At 39.5% G+C, this 17,549-nt stretch overlaps 1 protein-coding gene and 1 pseudogene across 2 annotated transcripts in view; one reads left to right on the plus strand and one right to left on the minus strand.

Moving 5' to 3' along the window:
* The window catches only part of Frem3 (FRAS1 related extracellular matrix 3), a 79,299-nt gene that overhangs the window by 54,852 nt on the left and 6,898 nt on the right, over positions 1-17,549 (minus strand). Inside the window, 4 exon segments of the mRNA XM_008843455.1 lie at positions 5,910-5,991; positions 6,071-6,516; positions 8,938-9,056; positions 16,374-16,493. Of these exon segments, the coding sequence (XP_008841677.1) occupies positions 5,910-5,991; positions 6,071-6,516; positions 8,938-9,056; positions 16,374-16,493 (767 nt within the window).
* On the plus strand, positions 6,074-6,998 carry LOC108491334 (annotated as a pseudogene). Its single transcript, XR_001872693.2, has one exon. The product of XR_001872693.2 is annotated as a 40S ribosomal protein S2 pseudogene (transcript).

Here is a 17,549-nt window from a genome sequence, read left to right on the forward strand (position 1 = left end):
GTACCACTCCTTGGCATATACCCAAAGGACTCATCCTATTGTAGAGACACTTGTACAACCATGTTTGTTGCTGCTCTTTTCACAAGAGCTAAGAGATGGAAGCAACCTAAGTGTCCCTCAGCTGATGAGTGGTTGTCAAAAATGTTGTACATTTACACAATGGAGTTCTATTCAGAAGTAAAGAAAGATGGAAAATGAAATTTTCAGGTAAATGGATGGATCTAGAAATTGTTATACTAAGTGAAGTAACAGAGACTCAGAAAAACAAACGACATATGTTCTCCTTCATATGTGGCTCCTAGCACCAAATTCTTTTAAATTCCAGATCCTTTTAATAAGATGATGCTATACAGCAGTCCCTTCTGCATGAAATAACTACCATCATCACAGCTTGGGCTGAGCCTGATTGCTAAACATAGTCACAATTGGCCTTGTTGACAGTTGTGCTCATTCATTAAAGGAGTGCTAAGCAGGGTCACTGGACCCTCACCTAAGCATCCAGGTACTCTTCCCAGCCAACTAGTCCAGCCTTGGAAGACAAAATAAAAATGAGGAAGAACACAATAGAGGGATGATTTTGAAAGCCCTTGTCAAGAACTTCTCCAATGGACTCTCATATGAACATTTGAAAACTGCCCTGTTCTGACTTTTTTCTAGTTCCCTGTCTAGAACTTGTAATGCTAATTACTCTTGCCTTTACTTCTCCTTCACATCTCCCATTCATGATTCAAGGACTTTCTCCTCCCCTTAGAGACAAGAGTTATGCAATTTGGGAGTCTTAGATAGACCCACTGGAGGGATACTCCAATTGCCTCACCCTGCATCCCTGTTCAGCATGGAAGAAGAGTCTGCGACCTGATTCCCTATTGGCAAATTGGGTAATCCTTTCAGAGGATAGTGTGATAAGAATAGGAGGTAGGAATTGGCTAGGCAGTTAAGGTAAAAAGACCCCAAAGAAATGTAGCCAGGTTCTTGGCTAAAAGTCAAAATGTCCTTGGGCCTTTTAGCAACATAACTCTGTTCCAAGCCAAAAATGTCAAAAGCATTTGGGAGCTTGTGTCTAATCCTTAAAAGACTTTAAGAGTTACCTCTTCAGAGGGGGGAATGTTGGAGGAGAGGGAGTGGGCATGGATTTGATCAAAACACCTTATATGCATGTATGAAATTCTCAGTAAAGCTTTTGTAAAAATTAAAAAAAAGAAAGCAAATCAGTGTTTAAGCCATGTATGAATGATGTTTTTGTTTATAACTGGGAGTTTGGCAATCTGCAGAAGATCCTGTGAAAGGTTATACACCCCAGTCTGTCCACTGTATGTAGCTAACTGGGTAGTAGAAATAGCCCCAGGAAATAATATTCTCTGTTTATTATGTGAATGATGCTGCAGCAACAGACCAATACCATGTAACTTCTGAACTGGAGTACAACTTCTGCTTAGGAATGTCTTTGCATGTTGATAACAATTTTATTTTGGACTCTAAACACTTGAACAAGTATTTTTCTCATTAAGAAACAAAATTTAGCTGGGCACGGTGGCACGTTCTTGTAATCCCAGGACTCAGAAATCCAAGGCAGGAGGACCGTCTGGAGTTGAGGACAATCTGGTTATGTAGTGAAACAATATAAAGCAATACAACCTAGCAGAAACACAAAATTTAAATGAAACTATATAAATAATACAATAATGCTAACTGTAACAAAGGAGTTCTGAGATGTTTAAAAGGACTAGACGTATATGTAGGAGATGGAATTAATTTTTTTATTCTTTAACAGTTTCACAGAAGCACACACTGAGCTTTAGGCATTTTTACTTTCTGTTACCATCTTTCAGCGCTTCTTTATCCCACTGAAATCCTTCCCAACAACCCCCTTCCCACTTTGATGTTTCCTGTCCGTAGCTTAATTACGGTTGCTTGCATGAACGTGAGTAAGTGGTTATTTACTGGAACGTGGGGCAACTTATCAGTGGTTACAACACCGAGGAAAGTGCAGTTTATCTCCCGGTGCTGGGTAACTGCCAAATATCTTTAGTGAGGGGTGGGGCCTTATAAACCCCTTGCCCCTGAGATGCAAAATTTAAAGCATTCCCTGTTTTTTTGTCTCTCTCCTCTCTTCAAAAGGCTAATAGTACCAGTTAATTAGATCAACAACATAGGAGAACTATATGGATTTCAAGCTACAGTCATCTAAGTGACTTTTATTTGCTGTTATAATATTTGACTTACACTGATCTTTTGAATCACATATTATATTTTCTCAACTTATGTTTGTGGGTAAAGATATTTCTTACACTGGAAACTCAGAAAATTTGTTCTGAAGGCATTTGTAATTGTAGTAATTAGCCTAGCTTATCTGAACTGAATTTGTATGATTGTTTAAAATCATTATTTTATAATGATAGTTCCCTTTAGTTCCGTACTGTAAATGCCTGCCTGGATTTCACACGGTTAAATTCTGTTGTATTAGATTCAACAGAAGAAAATATGCAGAGGTTCTTGACTTTTTGTGCTGTGCAGCGTTTGGCAGCCTGGGTAAGTTTATGGCCCACTTATTAGAACTATGCTTCTAAATGTTTAAAAAGAAAATACATAGTTTTATGTTTACAAATCTACTTGTACTGTAAAACAATTGTCAGTATATTAAATAAGAAATTTCTATAGCTGTTGTGAAAAAGTTTAGTAGTTTCTTAAAAGGTTTAAAGACAGAACTTTTAAATGAGATCTACTAATTCCATTCTGAAGAAGAAGACCACAGGGACTTAAACACTTATATTGACACATTATTCATAATAGCTCTGAAGGTGGAAATAACTAAACTGTCCATCAATATATGGGTGGAAAAACAGAATATAACATATATAGATAATAGAACGTAGCTCAGTCATAACAATGACATGTTGACACAACTATAAGATAGGTGAACATGAAAGTTTGCTATGAAGAGTAAGTCATACAGAAAAAGGCAAATATCTTATTAGGTATCTATACAAACATCATATGAGATGTCTAGAAAGGAAAATCTGTAGACACATAAAGTGGTTCAGAAGTTGTCAGTGGTTGGAGAAGACAGAGAATGGCATTTCTTCATCTCTCTTTTTTCTCTCTCTTTTTTTGGTGATGGCAGTACTGGGGATTGAACTCAGTGTTCCATACCTGCTAGAGGAGGTTCTTTACTTCTTACCCCCAGACCAAGTTACTGTTCAGTGGTTACAGAATGTCTGTTTAGGTTATGGAAACTTTGGAAAACAAGTGGAGGTAGGGGTTAAACAATGTTGCACATGAAATTTATGCCATGATTTGTACAACTAAAAACTATTAAAACAAGAAAGTTTATGTTGCACATTTTACCACAATTAAAAAATAATAATCTAATATACTACCAGGTATGGTAGCTCATGCTGTAATTGCAGCACTAAAAAGGCTGAGGCAGGAGGAGCAACAAGTGAGGCCAGTCTGGGCTACAGTGTGAGTTCCATGTGAGTCTGAGTAAGATTCTGCTTCAAAAACAACAACAGCAGCAGCAGCAGCAACAACAACAACAACAACAACAACAACAACAACAAAACAAATAGTAAAAGTAACATCTTAAAACTAGAATGAAGGAACTGTATGGTATGTGTGTTACATCTAATAAAGCTGTTAAAAGAGAAATTTATGATCAAGTCACTACCAAAATTTCAGAGTAATGACGAATGTAAAGAATATTTTGAATTTCTATAATGTCTTTAATTTGGTACTTGTACTGGTTGCAAAGTCAAAGGTGATGCTAGGACTATTGCTATTTGTTATGTACACTTAACTTACAATTGGGGGAACTATTATGTTTTAAGTGAAGGTTAGTAAAAACAACTATTTTTTTCACTTCCCTTTCAGGTTTATTTTACAGAAAGAAAAATCATGAACTTCATGTAAAAATCATGCTTAGAAAGATAAAGTTCTTTAAAACTATTCCTTGTTTTGAACTCAGCATCTCACATATGCCATTTTTTAATTTAAATTTTTAATTTTTTGATTTCATACATGAGTATGGTATTTACAGTATTCCTACTTTCCTTCTAATTTCTCTCATACCTTCCCCACACCCTCTCAAATTCCTGTCCTCTTATTTTGAGATTCCTGACATATTATTGTTACATATATAAACATATGTACATGTACATATACAACCTGCTGAGTCCATCTAGCATTGCTCATATGTATATGTGTTTAGGGATGACTGCTTAAACCAAAGAGATGTCATAGACCCTAGAGGACATCCCACTATTGCTATTTTCCTAAACCAATGTGATTTCTAGTTTGTTTCTAAAATACTTATACCTACAGATAAGAGTAGTTCTCACCCTTCATCAAAGAAACATTTTTTTTCAACAATACTGAGATCCATAACTGGTCAAAATGTAGAGACTGGGTGCCCAGTCCCAAATGATACATCTACAACCCAACCCCTAAGACTCAGGAAATATCACGGAAGAGAGGGTGGAAAGATTGTAAGGGTCAGAGGACCAAGATTCCTGCTGTGAGAGTGTCTTCTAGACATGACAGGGAAGCTGTAACCATGGAATCTCAACAATATGGCTGCCTAAACAAAAACCATATAATGACACCATCAGTTAACATGCCAACTGTATGAAGAGCTACAGGCAATTAATTGGTGCTGAAAGAGGGAGACTTAAGTTTTCTCCATGGATGAGCTTCTTACAAGTTACACAACTATTCTTTTAAAATTCAAGTTCACTGACCCCCTTATTTCTGTGGAAGAATCCAGATTAAAGTCTGTGCATTCATTCTATTGAACTTCAGTTACTGGGAAGGGGGGGACTCATTTTCCTTTACTCTCTTTAATTCATTGGCATGAACAGTTTTGACAACTGAGAATCTGACAGCACATACTAGCTTAAATTTTCACATTAAATCAAACTATCTTAACAGAAAATGAGAAGTCTATGGCAAGATTTCCCTTAAATAATTATTTGTTTAATCCCAGTCACTTCAAAGAGACTAGAAAGATATTGAAAGTCATAAAATGACTTTCGAAAGTCATTGTCTTAGGAAACCAAATATCTTTTCCCCCAAGTCCTTGACAACTGGCACGTTTTCCACTTTTCTTTCATCAGAGGAAGCAGAGACCACAGGCTGTTTTCAATCTGTCACAACTTCCCAGGTTGAGTAACTCAGTCGACTCTTCTGAGCCCTGCTGCTTGGAGCTGTCACACAAACAACAGAGAGGCATGCCTGCCCCATGTGCTTGGTGCTTTCCTCAAGTAGTAAACAGAGGATGACTTGCTACTAAGAGCTCATTGTGCAAATGAAACATCTTTTCTAGCCATTTCTAAGGGAATTCAATTTCCCTTTTCTTAGTAGAATTCTTTTTTGTGGAGTTTTAAAAAATTCTTAATTTTCTTTTGGAATGGAGTCTCCCTATGTTGCCCCATCTGGCCCTAAACTCCTGACCTTAAGTGGTCCTCCTGTCTTAGTCTCCCAAGTAGCTGGGGACTGCAGGTGCATGCCAACCACACCCTACATTATTCTTAGCCTTTAAATGTAAACATGATCACAAATGATTCTGGTTCAGAGAGTTTTTACTTCTAAAAATATTAAATTGCACATGTTAAGCACATTGATGAGAGCTCATTGTGATCAAAATGATAAAAGTGGTTTATCATATAATGATGAGTCTAATAATGGAATCTGTATCTTTATTCATTGTATTCAATTCATTCGTATTTATTCATTATTCATTTTCCTGAGAGATTTGCTGAGAACTTGTCGGAGAAAAAACTCCTGATGTGATATGCGAATACAAGGATTTATGCAGTGAAACAAATGTGGTTCCAGTTGTCATTCTTTTACATGTAAATTCTTGCATTTCCGTTAATATAAAAATGTGTTACAATTTAAACCTAACAGTTAACCTTTTGATTGTTGAATGTTCGTATCCGTTTAGGAGACTGAATCTTCTCCGAAAAGGCATTTCTAAAGTAGCTGTAACTATACCTTTTCATGGAGCAGCCAAGAGAAAAATATCAATCTCTGTCATCTTAAAAGTTCTTTAGACTTCTTCCTCGGGAAACACCAAATGGCCGATGACACTGGTGCAGCCGGACGGCCGGGAGGACCTGGAGGCCCAGGCTTGGGAGGCCGGGGCCGCTTCCGTGGAGGATTTGGTACCGGTCTACCAGGCCGGTCTACCAGGATGGTGGTTGTGGTTGAGGTCGGGGCCATGGGGCTCCTGGAGGCAAAGCTGAAGATAAGGACTGGATTCCAGTCACCAAGCTGGGCCGTCTGGTCAAGGACCTGAAGACCAAGTACCTGGAGGAGATCTACCTCTTCTCCCTTCCCATGAAGGAATCCGAAATTATTGTCTTTTTCCTGGGAGCACCTCTTAAGGATGAGGTTTTGAAGATCATGCCAGTGCAGAAGCAGACTGGGACTGGCCAGCAGACCAGGTTCAAGGCTTTTCTGCCATTGGGGACTACAACTGTCATGTTGGGCTGGGTAAGTGCTCCAAGGAGGCAGCCACTGCAATTCAAGGGGCCATCATCTTGGCCAAGCTTTCCATTGTCCCTGTTGGGAGAGGCTTCTGGGGAAACAAGATTGGCAAGCCCCATACCGTCCCCTGCAAAGTGACAGGCCGTTGTGGCTCTGTGCTGGTGTGCCTCATCCCTGCCCTCAGAGGCACTGGCATTGTCTCTGCTCCTGTGCCTAAGAAGCTACTGGTGATATCGGGTATTAATGACTGCTACACATCAGCCAGGGGCTGCACTGCCACCCTGGGCAACTTTGCCAAGGCCACCTTTGATGCCATCTCTAAGACCTGCAGCTATCTGACCCCTGACCTCTGGAAAGAGACAGTCTTCCCTAAGTCTCCCTATCAGGAATTCACGGATCATCTTGTGAAAACCCACACCAGAGTCTCTGTGCAGAGAACCCAGGGTCCAGCTGTGGCTATTACCTAGGGTTTTTATATGAGAAAAATAAAGTGAATTAAGTCTGTTAAAAAAGTTCTTTAGAAATAAGACTGAGAAAATTATTTGTCAGCCAAATAAAGTTCAAAAACACTTAGGTCCAGACCATCAAATCTTTGTTTCATCTTCAACTTTGAGAATAAAGGCATTTCAGCTATTCAGTTATGATAGAATCTGTAACAGATAAATATTTAAAATAAATGACGGCTTTCTCTTCCTTCGAATCCCTCCCTTCCTTTTTTTGAGACAGAATCTCCTATAGCCCATAGTTACTTCAAACTCAAAAAAGAAAAAAAGGAAGGGAGGGAGGAAGAGAAATTATTTATTTTATTTATGTTATATAAATGTCCCATTCAGGACGGAGCACTCCAAAGTCCTTCCATTAATAATTTTTTTGAAGTTTATTTTCTTGTAGCAGATTTTTTAGGTTCTTAGGCACTCAGGTTAGCTTTCTGTTTTCACCCACGGAACTGCATGATTAAAAAACCATTTTGAGTGAAAAATGAGCTCAGGTTTTATAACATAAGGGTCAGTGACAAATGTAAGTCTTGATTCTTTTCTGAGAAGAAACTACCCTGATCTTTCTTTGTTTAGGTTTCTGAGTCCATCACACTATTAAAGAGGACATTTTAAAGTGTATATAAGCCAGAATAATGTGATTGGTTAGATTAATGTATGTTATTGAACCAAGTTGGTTGAGGTGCGTTCAGGCATTCTTTTTTTCTTAAATAGAAATTGTTATTTTTCTCCAATAAGAGTGGCTTCTGTAAAACAATCACATAAAAAAAACTGACAGAAAGAAAACAGTTTATAGTCCACTATTGCCAGTATATTTCAGTTGTCTACTAACGTTAGGGGTCTTTTCCTCTTACACTATTACTCAGGCACAGTGTTTAACCAGCAACTTAAAGGAAAATTTTGACAATGAGACAAACTTGTGTTCTATCAACTTCTGCAGTTTAAGAACACAGACTGGGGCTGTAGAGATGGCTCAGTGGTTAAGAACACTGACTGTTCTTGCAGAAGACCCAGGTTCAAATTCTAGCAACCATATGGCAGCTAACAATTGTCTGAAACTCCAGTTCTAGGGGATCCTATGGCCTCTTCTGTCCTCCATGGACATTGCACGACATGGGTGCACTTACATATATGCAGGCAATACGTGCATACATATTAAAGAATAATAATATTTTTCTTAAATGAACAAACATCAACAAAGACAAACAAAAACAAGCCTGGCATGGTGGTGCATGCCTTTAATCCCAGCACTCAGGAGGCAGAGGCAGGCAGATCTCTGTGACTTCAAGGCCAGTCTGGTCTACATAGTGAGTTCTAGGACAGCTGGAGCTACAGGGAGACCCTGACTCAAAAAGACCAAAAAAAAAAACCAAAAAAACCCAAACAAACCCAAAACAAGAACAAAAACAAACAAAAAACAAATAAAAGCAAAGCACACAAAACCCAACAAAACAAAACAACAGAAACCCTTATCTTGGGGTTGGAAAATAAAAATAAATATTTTTCTTAAAAAAAATTTAATATTTGTATTAAAAAAGAACCCAGATTATCAAAATATAAACTCTTAGTATACCTTTTAAAAGATTTATTTATTGTACTTTATTTTATGTGTATGTATGTGGGCCTGTGTGTATATTTGTGGATCATATGCACGCATGTGCCTATGAGGCCAGAAGAGGGTATTGGATCCCCAGGAACTAGAGTTACAGGTGGTTGTGAGCTGCCTGATGGGGGTGCTGGGAACAGAATTTAGGACCTCTGGAAGAGCAACAAGTGCTCTTAATCTCTAAGCCATTTTTCCAACCCCAAAGATAAGGGTTTCTGTTGCTTTGTTTTGTTGAGTTTTGAGTGCTTTGCTTTTAATTTTAATTTTTATTATTATTTTTGTTTGTTTGTTTGTCTTTGTTGATGTTTATTTGGTTCCTGGGATTGAACTTACTAAGCAAACACTCTCTACCACTAAGCTATGTTCCCAGCCCTCAGTCTGCTTTTTAACACTGAAATAAGGTAAATTATATTCAAGCTTGCCAAGAAAGCCGCTGATGGAGTAGGAAATGCACTTTAGATTTCTCAATTCTGAATTGGGCCAATTAGGCATACTGCCAGGCATATTCATGAAGCATCGTCTCTTAGGTCACTGTGTTCACAGAGTCATGGGTTTGAATTGAACTTCTGTGTAATTCTGTTGTATGATCCTGAGTGAGTCCTTTCTATTTTCTGTGTAGTAATATTACCTTAAACTTGTATAGCCATGTTTCTATAAAAATGTTTTACATTATTCCATTACTTTTACCTCATTTGATCCTTACCACAATCTGTGAGATAGAAAGTGTATTACGTCAACTTTAAGATGAGGAAAGGGTTTAAGCAATTCAAATGATACATACAAAAGAACTACCTAAGGAAAAGTGAATGCTTTCTAACGAGTCACACAACAGTTATGGTCAAGTGGCATCATTTTAATGTTGTGAGCATGTGTGTGTGTGCAGGTATGTGTGATAATAAATATGTATTCAGGTGCACTTGCATGAGTGTGTGCATGTGTGAAGGCCAGAGGTCAACCATAGGTGTCATTCCTCAGGAAACATCCACCTTATTTGACAGCACAAGGTCTCTCACTGGTAGCTGTGGCACACTAATCCAGCTAGACTAGGAGGCCAGTGAGCACAAGGATCCTCCTGTATTTGCCTTCCCAGCACTTTGATTATGAGCAAGGGCCATCATACCAAACTGTATACAGATGTTAAGATCAAATTCAGGTCCTCATGCTTTCTGTAGGTACTTTACTGACTGAGCTACTTCTCCAACCTCCATTTATGTATGTGTGTGTGTGTGTGTGTGTGTGTGTGTGTGTGCATGCACATGTGTGCACACATGCAGCCATACTTGTGTCATGGCATATGTGTGGAGGACAGAGGACAACTCTCAGAAGTCAGTTCTCTGCTCCCATCTTGGGTCTTGGGAATCAAGCTCAGATGATCAGTCTTGCAGGGCAAGCAGTTTTACCTACTGAGCCATCTCACTGGCCCCTTGGCCACCACTTTAAATTTTTATGTATTGTGGATGTTGACCTTTCTTTTCAGGTGATCTAATTGCAGATTTTTGAGAAATAAATTATTAAATTTTATTTTTCAGTCACAGGGAGAAAAATACAAATTTTGATCTCCCATTTTAAATTGGATAATTGGTATCTGCTGAGAACTAAGTATGCATCAGGCATTCTTTTTTAAAAAAATATATTATTATTTTTATTTTATGTGTATTCGTGTATTGCTTGCATGTAGGTAAGTGCACCCATGTCGTGCAATGCCCGTGGAGGACAGAGAGGCTGTCAGATCCCCTGGAACTGGAGTTATGGACAGTTGTTAGCTGCCATGTGGGTGCTGGAATTCAAAGCTGGGTCTTCTACAAGGACAGCCAGTGTTCTTAACCACTGAGCCATCTCTCCAGCCCTGCATCAGGCATTCTTATAAGTGCCTTATTTACACTGATTCCTTTAATGCTGTGATAAGCAGAATAATATGTCCCTAATTCTGTCCATGCCTCAATTCCTGGAATCTGTGAGTATATATTATATCACATAGCAAAAGGAACATTGAAGATATGATCCAATGAAAGATATCAAGATGGGTATTATTCTGAATCATCCACAAAGACCCCTGTGAGTGGGAGACAGGGGAATACTGGAGTTTTGCAGTATGAGGAGAGAGGATGCCCATCCATAATAACTGATTTGATAGGAAGTATCATCTGTTAATTCCTTTGGGAAAGAAAGTTATTAACAACTCAGATATTAATTTTTTATCAAAATCTGAATCTTTAAAAATGGGATTGTTTTAAAGGGAAAAAGATGAAGTTGGCTACAGTGGAGACATGGGTTTAAAAATGTTGAAACTACCAGATAAACACTGTTTAAAGAGAAGAATCCTTTGTCAGTAGTTGGAATCACCAGTAGGCATGGATCTTACTTAGCTCTGTACATGGTTCTTAGAAGGTGTAGTCCCAAAATTATTCATTCCTCCAAAAAGAGGAAGCCAGCCAGGAGCAAGACCAGGAGCACCCTGGGAAGAGGGGTGGAGCCCACTATGAAATGGAGAGTGAGCAAATGGGGAGTTAGCACAGCCATATTGGAACTCTGGGAGAGGTGGGAGAACAGCAGGGTGTCCCACAAGGCTTGAACAGCGTGGGGGTTATGAGAAACCATTTCTTTGTAAGTCATCCCCTCCCAAATGTCATATAAATGATGTAGAATTCAAACAGGATGCCTTATGCCTGGGGCTTCAGCGGGTACAAGAAAGGAGGAAAAAGGAAAAAAATTGGCAAAACAATTGGCATAGAGTGGCTGGGTAGACGAACTGCAGGAGTCTGGGAAAAACATGGAGATGCAGGGTTGGGAATCTGCCATGGTTCCAGCAGTGTCTGGTGAGCCAATTGAAAGGGAGCTGGGTTCAGATTCCCAAATCCAGAAGGGCGAAGAGGGGCACTGCGAGGAGTCCTGTGAGGTAACATGGCCCATCTGGGAGAAGCTGGCAGAAACCCAGGGGAGAGAGTGGCCAAACCTGGTATACTTAAGCGGGTTAGCTATGCTCATGTTTATTATACAATTGATCATGAAATACGTAATTAGAATGATGTGATCCATGCACACACAGATGGACTCAATGGGAAAAATTCCTGGGCCACAGCTGTGCTATAAATGTGGGGAAATAGTTCAGTCACTAAAAAAAATGGAGTCTGCCCCCACATGGATCTGAAAATTCATTAAAGATTATAGAGAGCCTTGAAAAAAATCATATAAGCAAAAGAGGAAACAGAGAGGGGGCATGACCACTACTTTGCATAATAAAAGATTTGCCCAAGGCACAGGATGCTGAAAAGGCTAAGGAGTTCTCAGCCTCAGAGCTTAAGAGAGAGGAAACATGGGCAATTTTAACTTGTGTAAGGCTAGGGGACCAGAGGTCCAAGGACCCAGGGAAAAAAACAGTAATGAAAGAAGAAACAACCTAAAAATAAAAGTAGCTAAAACTGCCCCTCAGACTCAACCTCTGATACAAAAAGAGAAAAAAGTTAACAGGACTATGGCCAGGGGAAAATAGTCCACACTGGAGCTGTTGAAACTGGGAAAGACTTACCAGAAAGCAATCAAAGAGCACCTCACCACGTGGCTCATGAGGGTATGGGACGTGGGAGTAAATAATGGCAGTCTAAGTCCTTCAGGAGCTTCACAGCTTGAGTTATATAACCATCCATCTGTTCTTTTGACAAAGGCTATTCAACCTAGGCCAATGCAGAAGGGAGCAGTCCCTAATGGGATGGCTGGTGCAAGGCATTAAAGATACATAGTAATCACCAAGGGAAACTCCCATAATTAACAGGGGCTGGAGGACTATAAAGGAGGGACAGGCATTACTGAGAGAACTAGGTATGAAAAGAAAAATATATGATGCCCAGTTTGCCGGGACAGATAGGACTATGTTCACCGGAGATATAAAGGAAAACTTAATTCAACTGGGACCTTGAGTATGGTATAGAGCTTTAATGATTTTGCTAAGTCTTTTAATGGGACAGGATTTTCATAAAGTGAGAGAAGCTTTAGCAGATCTAAGTGACCCTGACCAGCATGTAAAATGTGTCTGCAGAATAACAGAACACCCTACAAGAGATATAAAAAAGACCAGACAGAAGAAATGGTCCATTTGAGTTATTCGAAGACAAATGTGGCAAGACTTATGCTGAGCCTAAATTCCCAAAGGAAAAATTGATAGAAAATAAAATTCTGTACTAAGGAGTTTCTGGAAGGCTTTAAAACCTAAAGATCAGTTTACAAAAGACATTCAGAGGATAAAACGGTCCCAGATGTGGTTAAGGATCCCCAAAGATTAAATAAGGTGTATTTCTCTCCTGAAAAAGGCTATGCTAGGGGTGGAGGCAGTTTTTCCTACCAGGGCCTCCTCCAGCAGCCAGGTATGGTCAATGGAGAGATAACAGATATGGCTCCTGCCAGGAGGTGGACCCAGGGCCTTCCTGACTCAGGGAACTAACAGGTGCAGCAGGGACAAGAGAAACCCTCTGCCCCCTTAGCTAGGTGCAGAGTCAGGCAACTGTAGCCAACATCTGTAAGTGTATCAAAGATAAAAGAATACAAAGAGACTCCATGTAAGATATCCATAATGCAGAATGACTCCAAAGGAATAATTAAAGATAGTAAAGAACTAACCAAATTAATGCCTCTTACCCATGCTATGGTACCTAACAAAGATCTATGAATGGATAAAACCTTTCCACGCTGTGTTAGACCTTGTCTATGATTGTTTTAATATATGATGTTAACCTTTGAGTGTTTTATAGATGTGAAACCCATTTGAAAGATACCTGAAGAAACAAAGGCCAGCTATAGCTGTAAGATTCTTGGGAGTTTTATGGTTGGGTAAGACAAAAACAGAGGTTCCCAAAATTATACAACTGTTAAGAAAAACTACAGTACTGGGGTTGGTTGGTCCTCTATGAGCTGTTGGTCAGAGAGAGATCCTAGAGGTCCTTAAATTAACTAAGGCTATTGCCACTAATGTCAGTTGTACACTAGAAAGGTCGGTAAGGCCATGTTGTTGAAGACACTACATGATGTGAGCATGGGAGAAGAAGAAATGGAGAAACAAAAAACTCCATGCTACTTGATGGATGGCTTTCACAGTGCCAGAAGGTGCTATGCAGTTGAGGAAAAAGTAACCCTTATGATCCTGCTCAGCAATGGACCCTGCATGTTGCACACTATGAACATGCCAAGCAATGCCTGCTAGTGCAATAATGGCTTGACTAACATACATACAACTGACAAATTTATAATTGGATAAGGCCCACTCAGGAGTATAACACACATCTGGTGCTATAGACTAGGCCAACCCCCTATGTCAAGGAAGGCTACAGGCCCCAGCAGGGAAGCTGTTACAAGTATACTGTTTAATGAATATGGTACACCTACTAGGATATCTTCTAGACATTTGTATTTACATCTGTGTTTGTTTATATGTGTCTACTTCCTGCCATTCGTCTTTATAGTAAGGGAAACACCACTGAGATAGATCAGCAGCCACTTCTTGAAGATGTATGATGGGGAGGCCCCCAAAATCAATATCTCACCATGATACAAAAGAGACCACCTTGCATCTGCCACCCCCTCCAAGGCTCAGGGAAATTTGCAGAAGAAATGGCGAAAAGTTTGTTAAGAGCTGGAGGAAAAGGGTGAAATGTAGCCTGAAAATCACTCATTCCCCCGAAAAGAGAAAGCCAGCCAGGGGCAAGATGAGGAGCACCCTGGGAGGAGGGGTGGAGCCCTCTGTGATATGGAGAGTGAGCAAATGGAGAGGTCGCATGGCCATGTTGGAACCCTGGGAGTGACTGGGGAATGGTGAGGCATCCCATGAGGTGCAGCACAGGGCTGGAATGGTGCAGGGGTTATGAGAAGCTGTCTCTTTGTAACTCATCCCCTCCCAAATGTCATATAAACTATGCAAAATTCAAATAGGATCCCTTATGTCATCTGTCAGTCCCAGGACTTCAGAGGGTACGGACACGAGTCTCCCAAGAAGGGAGGAAAAATGAAAAAAAAATTGGTGAAACAAAAGGCAATTGGAAGATCCACTGAAAAAAATGGATGTATAAATATTTAATTAGCTTATAGTTATACATGTGTTTTAAGCTCCAGTTATGAATAAATACATCCTCAGCTGTTTTACAGTGCTCAATCATTTTTATGCCTTTAACTTCCAAGGTGCTTCTTTGTTGCCCTGAAAGTGCACTTCTGACGTCTTCTATGAGTTCCTTCCATCGTCTCATCTCCTCAAAGCAGAGCTAGTGCAGCACTGGCAATTTAAAGCCTTTTCTTTGGAACTGGAAAGGTGCGAGTTTGATTCTGCCTCACGTGCTTATTATGGGTGTGATTTTGGACAAGTTGTTCAACCTTAGTGTCTTTGTATTAAAATTGGTATCATTGCACTCCCTACTGGTCTTGTAATAAGGACTGAAAGCCACAACACAGACAAGTTCATGTTTCCAGTACTACTAAGAAAGCAGTGTCAGAATGAGAGGATATCTTCCTTTGCAAAAGCAGAAGTGAAAAGACAGACCACAAAATGTCCACATGTTACATCTTTTTATGAATATGGTTTAATATGGTTTTATGAATATGCATTCATCTTAACAACAGTGATTCTTGAGAACTTGGAAAAGAAAGGAAAGACTTTCAAATTCAGGTGAGAAGACAGAAGATAGCTTGGTGTTCTCACTGCACTGTATTGCCTTATTAGAAGACAAAGTGGCTTTGAGTTAGATTTGAAGACCACCTTTACATCCATGAGAGGGATGAAGGACAAGGGGAGCAAAGTACCTTGCTCAAGGTCACATGGGGCAAGTACACCCTCCCGCCTCTCATACAGAACAGCTTTGCAGTAAATTGGTCCTTGAGTGGACACATGATTTAGGCAGGAAACACTTGTAACTTACTAGAAATGAGTAATGATTTCTCCTGAGAGGTGATTCAATGGTAAGTGGCACTTGGACACAATTTCCGCTGCTATCCTGTCATACTGAAAAATGATCTTTTTTTCTCACCACATAATTATTGTATCTCTTGCTGTGTAAAGAAAGTGCCCTCTGTTAACTGATTGCAGCCTGTTTTGTGACTTTGAAGATCCAATGGACAGATACAGGTACAGCAGAAACAAGTAGCTTTTTAATAAAGGTTCCTCTATGTCAGTAAATTTACATTTTACAGCTCATTCAAGAAGATTAACATTCTAGTAATTACATGTCTCAGCCTATGCAAGAAAATTTAAGAAAATTAAATTTTTGGAGTGAGATGGGGGAGAGGGCTCTCTTACACACACAGAGCGTGCATTCTGCCAGCGAGCCACATCATCCCACAAAGAAGATTAAATTTCAAGGTTAGGAAGACACAGAACTCAGCTCTGCAGCTGAAAATACTAATAACATCTAAAGGAACATTTTCTACGTAGTTTCAGAATAATAGAAATCATTAGCTTGATTCTCAGACTCTCCTAAAGTTAGAATTCAATTTCCATTAAGATAGCCTCATAATCCATGTCAGGTAATCAGTCAGTTCCTGCCCCATGCATCAAATTCTTCGTTGTCTTCTCTTCCCCCAAACTGGTTTGGCACTCCGTCATCCTCCTTTTATGATAAATGCCAACATTTACTTCAGAAGATTGAGTAACAAAAGTTTACTGGATAAAAATAAATTGGTTTGTTAAGAAGCACGAAGCAAGGAACAAACTAAGACAGAAAGAATTCGTTTATTGGCATCATATACGACATTACTGATTACGATGTCAATGTAAATGATTTGTACTTTTCAGGTTTGTATTGATGCTGACTCACTATGGGTCACTTCTAAGGTCTTACTCGATTTAGCATTGTCTTCAACAGAGAGGTAGATGTCCTTCGTTGCATTGCTGCCCTTCCTCAGGACATAGTGGAGCCTTATCTCACCAATATCAACTTAAAAAAAGAGCAAACGCCGCACTATGCCATGTCTGCATAACAGGAAAGAGGGATGCTGCTGACAGCTTTTAGTGTTTCTTAGTGTATGGAAAATGTGGTAAGATTTTAAATACAGATGAAGTGAACACAAATCTTTAAAACTGTTTAATTTTACATTTTTAAAATATATTTATTTATTTATTTATTTATTTTTATTTTATGTGTTGCCTGTGTGTACATACATAGGTGCTAAAGCATGTGTATGGAAGTCAGAGGACAACTTACGGGAGTTGAATCTCTCCTTCTACCACATGGGTTCTGGGGACTGAACTTAGGAGGCTTGGTGGCAAGTGTCTTTACCTGTTGAGTCATCTCACTGGCCCATGAATCTGTTTTTTAAAAAGATTTTATTTTTATTTTAAATTATAGCCATGCATTGTGGTGCACTCTCTTAATTTCAGAAGGCAGAGGCAGGTGATTATGAGATTGAGGACAGCCTGGTCTATATAAGGAGTTCCAGGCCAGCTGGGCTATAGGGAGACCCTGTCTCAAACAAACAAGGATTCTGTTGAATTATGTGTATGTGTGTGTGTATCCATGTGTGGACTTGCACTCTTGGGTGCAGTGCTCATGGAGGCCTGAAAAGGGCATCAGATCCCTTGTAGTTAGAGTTACAGGAAATGGTGAGCTGCCCAGTATGGGTGTCAGGAACTAAACTCAGGTTGTCTGTAAGAGCAGTTCATGCTCTTTACTTTGAAGCATCATCTCTCCAGTCTCACGAATCTATTTCTTAAAATTAAAGAGGCAAAAATGAAAAAAAACCTTTATCTAGCGCTACTCTGTGTATATTTTCTGGGATGCACATGCACCCAGGAAAATATTCTGGTTCTGCATGCTTTGAAGCATTCTGGTTGCTGTTGGAACAGTCTACATGCTCTTAAGTCTCTGGTGAACACAGAGCTGGCCACAATGATAGGTACTTTCTAACTATTTGTCAAAATGAATTTAAATAGCAGTAACTGTTATATCCCAAGAACAAAGAAAATGAGAATAAAGCTACTGTTCCCTCCCTCC

The sequence above is a fragment of the Nannospalax galili genome, unplaced genomic scaffold (genome assembly GCF_000622305.1).
Source record: "Nannospalax galili isolate Female #2095 unplaced genomic scaffold, S.galili_v1.0 scaffold359, whole genome shotgun sequence".
NCBI lineage: Eukaryota > Metazoa > Chordata > Mammalia > Rodentia > Spalacidae > Nannospalax > Nannospalax galili.